Consider the following 16,106-nt stretch of genomic DNA (forward strand, 5'->3'; position numbering starts at 1 on the left):
AAAGCCACATCCTCCTGTTGCTGACATCCTTGAGTTGGGGTCCTTTATGAAGAATTCTCTTGGAGATGTGTTTTTTGGGCACTTTTAGAGAAAAGCCTGCCTCCTTTCCCCGGAAATCTCTGTACAGTTTGCTCTCGATCTTCAAAGCTCCATAACGTCCCCACAGACTCCCCTTAAGGAGCTGGCAGTTGAGAGCCTGGTGGGTCTGCTTCCCACTTTGGGCTCAGAGCAGCTCCCCCGAAGTCTGTTCCCTTCCAGGCCCTGGCCTTGCCCCTGGCCTCTCCCCCAGCCTCCTGCCCTGCTAGAGGGGAAGGCAGGCGTCAGCCCCGCAGCTGTGTGCTGTTGAAGGACCCGCCTTGCTCCTGGTACACCTTGTGGGGCCAGCTGACAGCACTCATACCAGCCTGATAAGAGGCTCGGGCCCATGGCCGACCCGTTCACGCGGCCCTGCCACTTCCACGTGGCCTCGTGCCTGTTATTCTGTTCATCTCCACACACAAAGAGCCCGGGTGCCATTGCTGGCGCTCAGCTGCTGGAGTGGGGAGGGCAAGCAGCCGAGAAAAGCTTTTCAGAAAGGCCAGGGCGGAGGCAGGAGTCACCCAGGTGATCGGAGCTGCTCCCCCAGGACCCCAGCCCAGGCCCACAGTGAAAGGTTATTGCTAATTGGCGAGCTCCTGATGGGGCCGCATCTACTTAGCACTCCCCCTCCCCAGAGACTTCCAGGATGGTCTTGGCACAGCGTGTGATTCAAGAGCTCCCCGCCCGAGTCTGGCACAATCTGTCTGAAATTGTGAACATGGAGCCTCTTGGTTTTTTAATTTGTATTTTCGTTGTCGCCATTCTCTGCCCATTGTTGCTGGTAGATTTCGTAGCTGCAGCCACCCTGACTCTGGCATCCCCCTCCAGGGAGCCCCCTCGGTAGGCTCCCTCCCTCCCCCAACCCCAAGACCCACTGTCAGAGCCATTGCCCGTCCTGACCCGTTGCCCCGGCCTCAGGGCCCAGTTCTCACCCCGCCATCATCCCTGACACTAACACAGCTTGTCCACCCTGTCGCAGGGGGCAGATGGCCTGTCGGAGCCGGAGGGCATCTCTCTGAAGCGGGTCGCTGTGGTGGAAGATTTCTTTGACATCATCTACTCGATGCATGTGGAGAGCTCAGCGGAGCCAGGCAAAGCCCCCAAGCACGCTGGGCAGAAGAAAACCTACCGAGCGGTGAGATTTCTGTCTCTTTGCCTCCACTGGCAGCCCCAGGCCTTGGCAGGAGGCCACGGGCTTCGCACATGTTGGGCTGGGGGGGCGGGGCAGGGAGCTGAGGCGTAATGAAACGGCCTTTGGGGATCTAGGGGGGCACAGGGCAAGGGCACAGCAGCCAGAGATGGCTCACAGGATGAGGGGAGGGGATCTGTGGTCTGAGCACAAAGGAAAAGCAGGTTGAAGGGGGTGAGAGGGAGGGAAGGAGAGGGATGAGGGCAGGAGGCGCCCTCCTCTTCCCCACTTCTGCTTTACTCACTCCCACCCGACACCACCTCCAACCCCAGGCCCGTACAGCCTGTGCTGGGGCTGGGGTGGTGGGGGCAGATAATGATCAGAGGAGCAAATCCCTCCATGGTTTGCATTTACCGGTGCCAGGCCTGTCCTGAGCTCTTCCTATGTGTGAGCTCATCCTGTGAAGTCAGGACTGGGAGTTCCCCAGGGGAAGTCAAAGGACCTGCTCCCCACCCTCCAGGAGGTCACAATTGGATTTGGGGTAGGGATGCTGAGAGCAAAAACAAGATACAGGAGAGGCAGAAATATCTCCAAGGCTCTCTTTGAGAGAGCAAGAACCCAGGCACAGGGGCATTTAGCAAAGGCACCGCCCAACACAGATGAGCCTGGGGGGCTGCGTAGAGAAAGTGACACCTGTGTTGGCATTCTAAGCTTTGGGGAGGCATAAGGGCAGAGAGGGCAACGTAGGGACAGGGAGTGTCACAAATGCAGGGGAGGTGGAAATAGATGGGACTGGCCAAACCCAAGGCCCCTCCAAACCCTGCAGAGAGGCCTGTCCGTGTCCTGATCCGTCCCCTGCTGACCCACATGTGAGTCCACGGCTCATGCATTTCTTGGAACCATTTTTCCAGTGCCCAGGAGGCCAGTAAAGCCACGCACTTCATGCTCAGTCAAGCCTTGCAGCAGTCCTGTGACCCAGGCACTGAGGTCCCATTTCACAATTAAGGAAACTGAGACCCTGTACAAGGTCACCTGTCCAAGGTCAGACGGCAGCTGAGTTGCAGTGGGCTGGTGTCCTTGTGCCCCCTCCATGCTGACTCTCTGGAGCTTCTAGAGATGTGCCCTCTGTGACTGGGCTTCCCCACCCAAGGCAGATGTGAAACTCCCTACCCCAAGTTCTTTGTATAAATAGCTTTGGACTACCCTGGAGGTGGCTGTATAAGTCTATACTTTCCCCTTATGGCCTTTTTTTTTTTTAATGCAACCATCTGGTTTGTCCTTGTCCTCAGAAAATGGGTTTTGCCCTAAATGGATTTTAAGGAGGGACCCTTAAAATGTGCCAAGGGCCTCGGAGAGGCGAGGTGTCTGCCCAGGGAAGCAGGAGATGATGATGCCATCTCCCTGCCCCTGCTTCTCGGTCTGTGTGCTTTGGGAAGTGACTTGTGGGAAGGGAGTTCTGAGGGGATTTCCACCAGAGGGTCATAGAAGAAGGAAGAGGCACGCAGGCTGGGGCCAACGTGGGCCCCTTGGCACTGACAAGACCCACCACATTTTCTCAGCATTAAACTAATTTACCATTGTGGGTGAGGCACGGTGGTTCACACCTGTAATCCCAGCACTTTGGGAGGTTGAGGTGGGAGGATTGCTTGAGCAGCCTCAAGAAGTTCAAGACCAACCTGGGCAACATAGCAAGACCCCTTCTCTTAAAAAAAAAAAAAAAAATGGCCCTGGGCTCAGTGGCTCACACCTGTGAATCCCAACATTTTGGGAGGCCAAGGTAGGCAGATCGCTTGAAGCCAGGAGTGTGAGACCAGCTTGGCCAACTTGGCAAAACCCCACCCCTACTAAAAATACAAAAATTAGCCGGGCGTGATGGTGCACACCTTTAGTCCCAACTATTCAGGAGGCTGAGGCATGAGAATCACTTGAGTCCGGGAGGTAGAGGTTGCAGTGAGCTGAGATCACACCACTGCACTCCAGCCAGGGTAACAACTGTTGTCTCCAAAAATAAAAATAAAAAAGTAAATTAAAAAATCCAGGCCCAGTACTGTGTGCCTGTAGTCCTAGCTACTTGGGAGGCTGAAGCAGGAGGATTGCTTGAGTCCAAAAATTTGAGGCTGCAGTGAGCTGTAATCGTACCACTGCACTCCACCCTGAGTGACAGCAAGACCCTGTCTCAAAAAAAAAAATTCACCGTTGTGCTGAGTAGTCAGCAATGTGCTACACCAGCACTTCCAGCCCTCTGTGGCTATACATGTATGAAGGTTGTATGCATGAAGCAGGTGCTGTTGCTACCACCATTTAAAGATGAGAAAACTGAGTCTCACAGAGACATGTAACCTGCCTGAGGTTGATCAGCTGACATCCACCGCCAGGCCACCCACCCCAGAGCCTGTGCTCTGACCACCACCCATCCTGCCTCTCTGCAACCCTCCTGTGGTCAGCTAGAAAGCCCTACGACTTGCTGTTGTTCAGGCGGATGGGCTGAAGCCAGCTGGATCATGTGATTGCCCTGGCCCCTTCGGTGCCCAGCATCAAGGCTTGCCCACAGGCACTCTTTGGGCATTGAGGAAGGCAGGGGTCTGCGGCCTTCATGCTGTGGGGAGGGCAGGGTTGGGCTGGTCCTGCCAGCACTTGCATCCCTGGGCCAAGCGGACATCCAGCCCTTTGCTCTGCACTTCCTGGCTTCTCGTCCATATGCCTGCCGCGTGCCCCACTTCCCGCTGCCCAGCCTGGAGCTGGCACATGACTGGCACTGAGCCAGCTGGGCTGTGCACAGAGCTGGAATTTCAGCAGCAGGGCCAAGGCTGAGCTGAGCAGGCCAAGGCTCTCCTGCAGTGGGTGTGAGGTCGAGGGGGCTGGCGCATCTCCCTCCTCCCTCACGTGCCTCCTCTCCTTTTCCCCTTCTCCTCCCCATCTGTCACCCTTCTCATCCCACCCTTTTCCTTTTTTGGGGGCAAGGGGTGGTCCTGGATGCCTTTGTGCCCCCTCTTCATCTGCTCCTATTTTACTTGACCCAAGCCTCGCTCTTCAGCCCCACTCTGTAGACACGAGGCTACCACCCACCCATGCCTGTGGAAACAGTCCCCAAGGAAGGCCCCACTGATGGCTGCAGAGGATCACAGCCTGGTATCCCAGGCTGTGTATCAAGCCCCTGGCTGAGGACTCTTTGGATCTATCTCTGTGTTTTGCCAAAGCTGAATCCTAGGGCTGCCTGACGGTTTCTAGGGCGCAGGGCCCCTCTGGATTTTTCCAGTCCTGGTGTGCCGTAGAAGTCAGAGGACTGGCAGGGAGGTGGCAGACTTGTTCAGTGCACTAAAGGAGGCACGTTATTTGGTGGGGAAAAGAGCTTTCTGGCATCTACTGCTGTCCAGCCGTGGCTCAGATAGGGCAGGCAATGAGCTTTTGAAACTGGAGGTATTTGAGCTGGAGTTAGATGGATAATGCAGGGATTCCCATTTTAAGCAGGAAGTCCCTGTCTCAGCTTTTCAGGGTGACCTGAGGTCCAGAGGATCTCAGAGGTCTCACCAGCACCAGGGTTTGTGGAAGGTTCCAGCTGGTTCTACAGAGTTTCCTGAACTTACACAGAGGGCCAGTCCTTTTTCCAAGGGGCCTTCCTGCTTTTCTGATTTCTGCACCCATCTGGGTTGGAGCAGGCCTCTTTGCTTCCTTCTCCCTCCCAGGGTGCTGGTAGGTCAGGCCGGGTTCCAGAGTCCAGATCTAGCTGCCCAGGCCACTTTGGAGTTGGGGCCAGATGTGGTCAGCAGCTGCTCTGGGCCCACCACATGCTAATCCACCCGCAAGGCAGAAGGAGGATCTTGTAAAGTGGTGCAAATCCCCCCAATTGGCCTCATCTGTCTTTGTCGGCCTCCGAGTTGGGGAGTGAAATGGGGCCTTGCAAGTCAGCGACTCTGCAAATAGCTCTGGCTCTCTCTGCCAGTGAAGTCTCTGGTTTTTACCACCAGGAAAAATGTAAAAGGCAAATTCACGCACTGAACTCAATGTCCAGGTAGGAGGCCCCAAGAGCAAGGCAGCAGGCAGCCCAGGGTGGTGGAGAGCCGCTGGGCAGGGACAAGGGTCTTGGAACTTCCCCTCCTTAGACACAGCAGCTCTGTCTTTATCTGTTTCATGTTTTGGGCTTCAGTGTATGCGTCTATTTCTAGAACAGGGTCTGCAGCTCTAAAACCATCTGAAAACCACCATCCTATTAACTAGAGCATCTGCGAGGACTGTCCTCCTGGTTTCGACTCATCCTGTGGTCCTGTGGCCTTGGGCATCCATGCACTCAATCAGAAACGGAGGTCCCATTTCTGGTCCCAGGCAAGCCAGTAAGATGAATCAGAAGACGCCTGCTGAAGGTTGCGGTGGGGAGGGTGTGTCATCCTCTGTACGGGTCCCTCCAGCAGTGCAGAGCTGGGTTGGACTCTGCACTTTACTGACTCCCCAGGCAGCTCCGAGCCAGGCTTGCAGACAGTCCAGCCTTGCAGGGCAGGGCTTCCCTCCCCGGTCTCAGGCAGCTCCAAGGACTTCTCACCTGTCGACTTTGCATCCTCCCCTTCCACCCGTCTGTGGGACCCAGGGCCAGAAGGTGTGTGCTCAGCACCCCTCCTCCCCGTGGCATGCCAGCCAGCCTTCACACACTGCTGGGGTCCCTGCCAAGGCCAGCAGAAATGTGGCTACCACTCTACCCCTGGAGAGGGAGCCATTCTTGTGCCCTCAGCAGGCCAGGCAGCAAGAAGGGCCCTGCCCATCATGTGTGCAGCCCTCAGCAGAGCAGCCAGGCCAGGAGGACCCCCTGAGCCCTTTAAAAAAATATTTCTCTGCCCATTGGCAGGGGAGCAGGCAAGCCCTGGGTAGCTCAGGAGGTCTGCTCTCATGGTAGGGACCTGGCCCTCCTCTCCCAGGTGACTGTGCAGCCCTCCCCCAGGTCCTACACTGCGCTCTCCTGACCTAGGGTGCCAGGTCTCAGGGGAGCCAAGGGGCATCTATTGGCCCAGGTCAGCCGCAGCCCTCCGCTCTAGCACATGCCTTTCCCTCCTGCAGCTGCCACCCTTCAGCCAGGCCTCTCCCTTCAGACCCAGCAGGCCTAAAGGAAACGTGCCCCCAGACTTCCAGGCAGCCCTGGACTGGGGATGAAGCGCTCCGTGAGCAGGGCAGGAAAGCCCCATCCCTCGGCCCTGACACCTGACCGGGACCAGCTGCATCCCTGCTGTTGCTCTCCTATCCGCTGCTCCAGTCAGAGGCACTGGGGTTTGCCCTTGTTCCTGACCTCCAGAGGAAGGCAATCAGACAGGGAATTTGGAAGGGAGATAACTCATCAAGGAGCCTGCCTGCTCCGCAGAGCATCAAATCAGCTGAGAAATAACAACTGTGTCACCAAAATTAACTTTGCATTTGCAGCCAAGAGTGGCCCCTGGACTCTTGCTGGTGGGCTGAGCTGGAAGCCGTGCCTGAGCTGGTCCTCCAAGGGCCTGGCCATAGCCGAGGGGCACCCCGGGCCTTCTGCATCCCCCAACTCCACTCCCCAGCCCCACCCTAGCCCACCTCTACCCTCCAGCCATCGCAGAGATGGAGAAGGACATTCGTGCATTTCCAAAGGAGCAAACCCATACAGTTGCTGAGGGAAGGCGGGGCCCAGTGCCGCCCCTCACCCTTGGCCAACTTTCCTAGCCAGGCTGCGGGCTGCAGCGAGGACGGTGGAACGCTTGGGTGATGCTGCCCCTTAGTGGAGAGGAGTGGGAGGACCCAGGCTCCAGGAAGCACGTGGAAAACCAGCCACTGGGCAGCCTTGGTCCAGGGAACCTGGGACTAAAGGGACTCTTTGGCTCCCAGCAGACAGCTAAAGCAGGGTCAGCGGCTTTTCCAAAACGCAGAGCAAGAGGAAAGGGTGGGACACCTGGGCCCACAGCCACGTCTTGCCCATTCTCCCACCCAGCCTTTTTTTTATGTTCCCTTCCTTCTGTGTGCCTCTCCCAGCCCCCTGCATCCCTGTCCTCTTCCTCAGCTAGGGAGGCCCTCTGAAGGCAACTATGGAGTGATGTGACCTGGAGCTTGGGGTTTAGCCTGGCACTGCCCCGAAAGTGCTGTGTGACCTTGGGGAGTTGGCTCACTTCTCTGACCATAGTTGCTTGGAACGTGGGCACCCGCAGAGCCTGTCCAGTTTGAAAAGCCTGATGCCCGGTTCTAGCGCTTCACAGCAATCCCTGAGAAGGTTGTTAACCTGTGAGAGGTCACAGGAGATGGCTCCTAGGACCCTTGGTTCTGTGCATAAGCCCAGAGCAGTGAATGTATCCGTGGGTCTCAGTCTATCCATCTCTAAGAGGGGAACTGCTCACCCTATGCTATAGCAGTGTTTATAAGCCCAGTTTTTTTTCACAGCAGCAAATACAATGTTCTGAGGAATGTTACTTATTAGAATATAGGTTAAAGACTAGATAATGTTTAAAGGCTTTGCTTTTTCAATTTCTAGCCTCCTTTATTGAGATTTTTTAAACAAATGGTTTCCCACAAAAGTACTGTCTCATTTCCACCGCTGAGAATCCAGGACACCTGCCCCTTGCTCCTCAAATCTCTGACTTTCCTTGCAAGAGCCAAAGCACCTGCCACCAAAGCTCAGACCTTGGTGACCCCATGGCCAAGTCACCTCCCGATGGATCCGTATAACAAGCGAAGCTCTTCTCTCCTCCAGATCGCAGAGACCTATGCCTTCCTCCCGAGAGAGGCCGTGACCCGGTTCCTGATGAGCTGCACGGAGTGTCAGAAGAGGATGCACTTTAACTCCAACGGCCTGGAACCCAAAGGTAGTGGGGGTGGCGTGCTAGAGGGCTAGGGCAGGGGCCAGCCGAGAGCAGACTGTCCCTGAAGACGTCAGCTTTTGCTGGCACAGAGAAGTGGCCAGCAGCTGTTGTTGCTGGTCCCAGAGGCCAGTCTGGGTCCATGGTGCTGCCCAAAGAGCCTCATTTTGTTTTAACTTTTTTCCTCTCCATTTTCGCTTAAAAACCAACCATACAGGCTGGGTACAGTGGCTCATGCCTGTAATCCTAGCACTTTGGGAGGCTGAGGCGGGCAGATCACGAAGTCAGGAGAGGGAGACCATCCTGGCTAACAGAGTGAAACCCCATCTCCATTAAAAATACAAAAAAATTAGCTGGGTTTGGTGGCACATACCTGTAGTCCCAGCTACTCGGGAGGCTGAGGCCAGAGAATCGATTGAATTTGGGAGGTGGAGGTTGCAGTGAACCGAGATCATGCCACTGCACTCCAGCCTGGGTGACAGAATGAGAACAATGTCTCAAAAAAAAAAAAAAAAAACCAACCATATAAAACAAAAAACTCAATACATTTCTCCTGCCTCACAAGGCCCAGGCCGGCCCCTCTCCTCCCACCCAGGCTCCAGTGGGAATGGCCAGCCCGCCCCGTTCTCCAAGCTCCATCCATGCCTCCCCGTTTCTCTGCGTATGAGCCGAGGTCTGGCCGGTATGCTCTCTGAGACATGCGCATCCTCCCTCCTCATAGCCCACAGACCTGCCAGGGAGACGTCCTCCCTGGTGCTTGTTTCCACCCTTTGCACACCTGTGTGGCCTCTGATCAGTAAACCCACAGGGACCGATGAGAATTTAAAATGCCCAGAGCAGGCCGGGCACAGTGGTTCATGCCTGTCATCTCAGCACTTTGGGAGGCTGAGGTGGAAGGATCGCTTGGGCTTGGGAGGTGGAAGCTGCAGTGAGCCATGATCATGCCACTGCACTCCAGCCTGGGTGACAGAGCAAGACCCTGTCTCAAAAAAAAAAAAGGAGCACTTGTGACCACCAAAGTTGATCCCTTGGACTGACATCCATGCCCTCCAGCTCTGTCCTGCCCAGTGAGAGACAGAGGCCCCACTTCAGCAATCTCATACCCCCTCAAACTGAACATCCCAGAGGCCTCCAGTAAATCTGGGGCCCATCTGTTTGCAGGTGGCTTTGGCACAGTGAGATGGCCCAGCACATTTGGCTGGTACAATTAGAACGCTGCCCCAAAAAACGGTGCCCAGGTGGGTGATTTATCAGGGTTTCCAGGCCTGCCTGGTGCCTCGTGCCAGCTCCCAGGCATCGGGCCTGGGGAAGTTGCTGAAGTCAGTGGGTGTTTTGCCCGAGGATGGAAACAGACTCAAATGAAGGGCGAGCCGTTTATCTGGGCGGCACTGAAGTAGTGTCCACTGAATCTGGGAAAGGAAAAGTCCACAGCAAAGCAGACAACAAAGGATCGGGAGCATGGGCGTCAAGCGGGGCTTTCTGCTCGTGTTTGTTGTCCCTGACACACGTGAGCGACTTCTGGCAGCAGCTGACTCACCAAATCCAGAGGCTTCCATGCCCCTGGGAGCCGTCAGGCCACAGCTGTTTCATCGGGCACATGGGCCAGCTTCAAAGCACGAGGGGCAGGAAGGGACCTAGTTAATCCCTCATAAATGCTGGCTCCTGTGTTGAGAACAGGGTGCCAGGGCCGAGCTACCACTCAGCTGCTGTGTGTCCTGGGCAAGAGACTTAATCTTTCTGAGCCTCAGTTCCCTCATCTGTGAAGTGGGGTTAATCAGAGGGCTGACGAGATGTGAGTTGGTCCTGTACCTGGCATTGGTGCAGGGAGAGCTAGCTGTGGCTTTGTGGTCCCTGGGATGACATTGGATGCTCCTGTGATGTATGCCTGAGCCAGTGATCCTGAATGCTGCTGCCCATGTGGCCTGGCCCTGGCTGGGCAGCTGCTACAACCCCTGGGCCAAGACCACATTTGGTACCTGCAGATGGGCTGGAGGGCTTTCCCTGCCGTACTCTCCACCCTGCCGGGGTCTAGGCCACAGGGGCCAGGGGCATGTGCTGTAGTAGTGGTGGCTGCCTGGTTCCTGCCCACCCATCCGCCTGTCCCCTCCTGTTCCTGTCCTCATGGTTTCCATAGCAACTGGCGGAGTCAGACACAGAATTGCTTGCCTGGAGAAACAGAGGCGAAGCCAAGAGGGGCTCTGTTGGTGGGCTGCTCTGGGGTGTCTGAGGCACCACCCGCTCCCCTCCCCTGCTGCGCACCCCACGGCAGTGCGGAGGGTGTTCCTCAGCCCCCACTGCACTCCTCACTGATGGCTGCTGGTCTCCCTAGGCTGCAGGCTCCACTTCTCATCTTCAGGCTTCTGTGTGGCCAGGAGGGCAACGCAGGGCAAGCAGTGGCCTGCTTCCTCTCCTCACTGGCTGCCACCACCACGCCCCACCCCCAGGGAGGAGAAAGAGGTTGGGGAGGGAAGGAGCACACAGGCCAGGAGCTGGGTAGAATATAAACCAGTGCTGTGGGCTCTGTGCTGCGCCCCCTCTTTCCTGGGGCTTGCTTCAGGCTGGACAGAAGGCGAGCACCATGCCCATCCTCGCCCATCCTCAGGCTCAACACCATCTCTCTGTCCCAGGTAGCAGAGCTTCCTCTCTCAGGGAGAGGAGAAGACGCTGAGGGAGCAGGAACCCGTGGAAGTGGCCTGGGGAAGGGCCCAGGCTTGGAGTCAGGCAAGCCTGCGGTGCAGTCCTGTTCCCTGCTGCGTGTCCCTTGGCAGGTCAGGGAACCTCTCTGAGCAGCTCCTCCTCATGACGGCTACGAGGATCCTGTGAGGTGTTAGGCCTGGCTTACAGCTGAGGAAACTGAGGCATAGACAGATGGGGAGGTGAAATCATTCATCCAAGCTCTCCCAGTAGATAGAAGTGAAGGAGGAAACCATATTTTCTCATCAGCAAAGTAGAAGGAATGTCGTCCTTTCAGGGTGGTGAGGATGAGCCTGTTGGGGGGGGTACCTGGGACGCCAAGGCTGACTGGGGAGCATCAGCCTGCTTCCTGCCCATGTTGTGGCACCACGGTGCCCAAACACGAGGCTGCCAACGTCCAGGTGGCAGAGACACATGGCCTGCTCCAGCCAGGTGGGGTCAGATGTGGCCCCCAGCCCCTTCAGGCAAGCCTGCTGGGTCCACACCCTGGACAGGGTGAGAAGGGAAGGGTCTGGTTTCTGGAAGCTGCCAGTGGAGAGCTTTAGAGTCTGAAAGGCTCCACTGTCTACTAAGTGGCCAGAGGCACTCGCCTCCTGGACCGTCCCCAAGTTCCCTCCTCCTGCCCCTGCTGAAAACCTGCAGATCCTATCTCTGCCCGCCATGCTGGCCTCTGGATGCAGCTATATCCTGCTGTCTCCCAGGCACCCCTGCATTGCCAGCCCTCCCTTCTCCCCCTCCAGCTGCTGGGAAACCAGAGCCTGCGCTAGCCCCAGAGGCAGGCCCAGTGTTCCTGCCCCAGGAAGGTGGGAGGGAGCGGGGACAGGGGACAGGATGGAGGCTCCTTGAGGGCTGCTGGGAGAATGCCTGGCTTCCTGGCCTCATGTTAAAAAGAAAGAAAGGAAGCAGAGCGGCCTCCTTTGCTCAGCGGTTTCTCCCCAGCAGAGTTGGGGGGGCCCAGACAGCCCCATGCCCTCCCCCAGTGCCAGGAGCATAAACAAAGGAGGCAGTAGAGGTTCAGGAAGTCTGAGGACGGGAAATTCCAGGGCCTCCCGACTCCACGCTCCTCTTCCACTGGCCCCTGAGGAGTTGAAGGCAGAGTATGCAAACTGGGTGTGACCTCAGACCAGCCAGCTCTTGGGAAAGGGACCTTTGGAGCCCTGTCTCTGTTTTCTTTGATGTGACAAAATATTGTTGCATGGTTGCAGACTGGGAGTTGCCGGTGGGCAGCAGTGCTGACTCTTCCTCCGCAGGCAGGCTGTCTGCTCGGGTCTCCGCCCCTTCGCAAGCAGGCCCAGACTCCTCTGCATGGTTTCCAAGGTCTCCACACCCGGCCCCTCCCGGCTCTCACACTCACTTGCTGTGGGACTGTGGGAAGCTTGCACAGCTTCTCTGTGTGCCATTGCCTCATCTGTGAAGTCAGGGTATTACTACAAGCACCCACCTCACAGGGTTCCTGGGAGCGTCCAGCGAGAGGGCGTGTGGGGAGCCCTAAGCAGGTGCTCAGTGGCTGTCAGCTGAGCAAGAGATGGTGAGTCCCATTCAGATCCTCTCCACGAAGCTTCCTCGAGCTCCTCCGGTGCCCTCTGAGCTCTTCCTCCAGTGACCCTAATGGACTCAGGTCCGTCCCCCCGGCTCATCCTTCACCCTTGTTTCCTGAGCCTGGGGACAGCACCACACACAGGTTCCCGAGCCCGGGGACAGTACCACACACAGGTTCCTGAGCCCGGGGACAGCACCACACACAGGTTCCTCACCTTCCTCACCCCGAATGCACAGCCATCAGCACTCCTTGAAGACTTACCTCCCCAGGAAGGGGATTATTTTTTTGCCATCTTTTGAGCTGGCCTCAGGCGTGGGATCTCTGTTTCCACATGTGAAGCCCCTGAGGCTGGCTGGTCTCCGGCCTCTCTGTGCCAGGCCCCCATCGTGCCCACATCCTTCGCCGCCCACCCCACCTGGAAGACCTTTCATACCCGTGTCTCTGGACTGAGAGTTCTTTGCGCTGTAGGTGAAAGTGCCTGAGAATCGCCACCTGGTGTTCCCCTGGGGAAACGAGGTCGCTCCTGTGGTTGAAGTTTGCATTCGTTGATGAGTGCCATTGGTGCCCAGCTGCACAGGCCAGCGTCCAGCTCGGCCTGGCCCAAGCACCCACATCATTGATTATTCTCAAGACTGCATAAAACTACGTCTGGCGCCTGGGCCGGCTTCCATTTTCCTTGGCAAAGAGATTTTGAAACATCTCCCTGGGCGCGTCCGTGCTTCTCTTGCCAGCAGCCTGCCAGGGGATTTAGGTTCTGTGACCCTTGCTAGCTCCTAGCTCACCCTTCTCCATGGCGACAGTGCCCAGCGGTGCTGTACTGTCAGGTTATTTGTAGAGGCTCGAGTGTGGCACCCTGTGTTGACCATGGGGCAGGGAGGGGGCAGCCTGTCTCAGCAGAGCCCAAGGAACCTGCTTCTTCCTTGTTCGCATTTCCACCTGAGCTCGTCCCAGTCCTGGCTTCTTTCTCACTGTGAGCCTCTGACTCTGCAGGGCTCTGCTGACCCCTGCTCTGTCTCTTTCCCACTAAGCCCATCCTGTCAGTGTGCACTCACTGTGCATGCACGCACTGAATCCAGCACACCTGGGGCTCCTCACTGCTGAAAAGCCTGCCTGCCTTTCTCCTCGCTGTGGTGTGGCTGGGCTCTGACCTCTCACCCCTGGTTCCATGGCTCATTTCCTCACCTACAATGCCCCCTGCTTGCCAGGGTCCTGGCTCCCCCACAGAACTCTCATTCTGGAGCTGCAGAATCAAGCATTTCACCTTACAGCAATGTAAGTTGTTCTCCAGTGGGTTTGGGGGTCTTCTCGGGAATTCCCAGCTCCCCCAAGACCAGGGCACCCTGCCTTCCTCTTCTGAGCTCTCTTGGCTCACCTGTGGGCACCAGAAGTGGTTTCTCATCTCCGGAGATGCTGGGGTGGGAACAGGCCAAGGAAGACCTCTTTTTCTGCCTCCCAAGGCTGCTGTCCCGGCCACTGGTTTATTCTTCCTAAGCCACACTGCCACTAGTTTTATTAAAGATACTTCTCACGGGCAGCCATGACACTACAGTCAGGACGGGGGCAACCATCAGTAAAAGAACACACTCCCTGCCTCCCTGACTACCTAACCCAGAGAATCCCCACAACACCCAACAGGGGGCTGGCCGGGGGCCTTGAGAGCGAATGGGGCCTTTCACATTTACCACAGCGCTTAACAGCTTCTTACCAAACAACCTCCTCTTTGAGGAAATGAAACAAATGACAGAATTCTTGGTCCGAACATCTACCTCTGAAAACAGGACCCACGGCTCTTTTGAGTGATCCATCGCAGTGTCATCACTAGACTGCCTGCCTGATACATCACATCCAATCTGGTCGATGAATGGGGCCAGGGCCCAAAACCCCACTGAGGTTAAGGAACTCAAATCTAGGTTGACAGTGGGGTGGAAACCCACTTGAGTTTGGCACTGGGCATCACTGCCAAAGGGGCTAATGGGTATCAGTACAGAGGATCCCTGGCACCCAACCAAGAGGAAGTCTCTTTACAGGGAGGGAGGGGTCCCTTTCTTTTTTCTTTTTTTTTCTGTTATTCTAGATTTTTTTTTGAGACGGAGTTTCGCTCATGTTACCCAGGCTGGAGTGCAATGGCGCGATCTCGGCTCACCGCAACCTCCGCCTCCCGGGTTCAGGCAATTCTCCTGCCCCAGCCTCCTGAGTAGCTGGGATTACAGGCACGCGCCACCATGCCCAGCTAATTTTTTGTATTTTTAGTAGAGACGGTGTTTCACCATGTTGACCAGGATGGTCTCGATCTCTTGACCTCGTGATCCACCCGCCTCGGCCTCCCAAAGTGCTGGGATTACAGGCTTGAGCCACCGCGCCCAGCTGGGAGTGGTCCCTTTCAAGCCAGTTTCTTAGGCATTCCATTAGCGGCATTTACTTCTTTTTTTTTTTTTTTTTTTTTTTTTTTTGAGATGGAGTCTTGCTCTGTCGTCCAGGCTGGAGTGCAGTGGTGTCATCTCTGCTCACTGCAACCTGTGCCTCCTGGGTTCAGGCGATTCTCCAGGCTCAGCCTCCCAAGTAGCTGGGATTACAGGCATGAGCCACCACACCTGGCCAACATCTACTTCTTCCTCCAGGAACAAAGAATAAAACATTCTATGTGTGACATAACTTTAAAGAGCAAAACTAAGTTCTGCATTTCTGTGAAACTTGATTCAAAATGTGATTGGATCTGTAAAGTCACCAGAGGTCCGCAGCGTCAAAGTGGACCCCGTCCTCTAGACCCAGCTACTCTGGGCCCCCACCTTTTCTGAAGGGCTGTTCCTATCCTTGCCAAGTGGGAACTTCCCTTGTCCTCTTTGGGTAACTTTACCCCTTGTTTGCAGAGACTTTTTTTTCTTTTCAAATTATGGTAAAATATTTACAACATACAAAGTTGCCTTTTTAGTAATTTTTTTTTTTTTGAGAGGGGGTGCCTGTCACCCAGGCTAGAGTGCAGTGGTGCCTCAACGTCCCCAGTGCAGGTGATCCTTCCACCTCAGCCTCCCGAGTAGCTGGGACTCCAGGCACACACCACCACACCCAGCTAACTTTATTTTTAACCTTTTAGTAGAGATGAGGGATTCACTGGGTTGCCCAGGCTGGCCTTGAACTCCTGGAGTCAAGCAGTCCTCCCGCCTCGGCTTCCTAAAGTGCTGGGATTACAGGTGTGAGCTGCCATGCCCAGTCTTGATAATTTTTAATTGTTCCATTTTAAAGATATTATATTCACACTGTTGAGCAATCATCACCACTGCCTGTTTCCAAAACTTTTTCATCACCCCAAACAGAAACTCTGTACCCATTAAGCAATAACATCCCGTTCCCCCGCCACCAGCCCCCAGAAACCTCCAGTTACTGTCTGAATTTACCGATTCTCGATATTTTGTGTAAGTGGAATCGTACGGTGTTTGTTGTTTGATGTCTGGCTTCTTGCACTTGGTATCACGTTTTCAAAGCTCCAGATTTGGGCTGTGGCTCTGGAGGGGCACAGAGTCACCCCTGGATATTCTCTGGACCTCCCCCACCTCTGCCCTGTCACCTGCCTCCCCTGCAGCCTGTCTCTTGGGCCTCCTTTTGATGGTAGAGGGCACTTCGTCTGGAAGTTGCTCCCGCTTTTCCTTAGCCCAACAGTGGGACGAGGCACCAGGGGCACCTTTTGATTAATGGCCTGGGGCAAAGTGAATCTGGCCTGAAGTCCTAGGAGGAAGAGACCAGATAGCAAATAACTGAAACAATTCCTATAGCAGCTTGGCCAGAGATTTTAATGGTTATCAAACTATGTCTCTGCTTTTTAATTTCTTGTAATCTGTTCCAAAAAGGCAAAGATCAGAAATACAGAGCAATATTT

General features: G+C 55.6%; 1 protein-coding gene across 2 annotated transcripts in view; it reads left to right on the forward strand.

Annotated features, from left to right (window-relative positions):
• Positions 1-16,106, forward strand: part of NOL4L (nucleolar protein 4 like) — a 144,186-nt gene that overhangs the window by 57,467 nt on the left and 70,613 nt on the right. For both annotated transcript variants that reach the window (XM_032295261.1, XM_032295262.1), the window contains exons 2-3: positions 1,058-1,213; positions 7,896-8,007. In XM_032295261.1, the coding sequence (XP_032151152.1) occupies positions 1,058-1,213; positions 7,896-8,007 (268 nt within the window). The remainder of the gene's footprint in view (positions 1-1,057; positions 1,214-7,895; positions 8,008-16,106) is intronic.

The sequence above is a fragment of the Sapajus apella genome, unplaced genomic scaffold, assembly GCF_009761245.1.
Source record: "Sapajus apella isolate SASKATOON/1434 unplaced genomic scaffold, GSC_monkey_1.0 scaffold33, whole genome shotgun sequence".
NCBI lineage: Eukaryota > Metazoa > Chordata > Mammalia > Primates > Cebidae > Sapajus > Sapajus apella.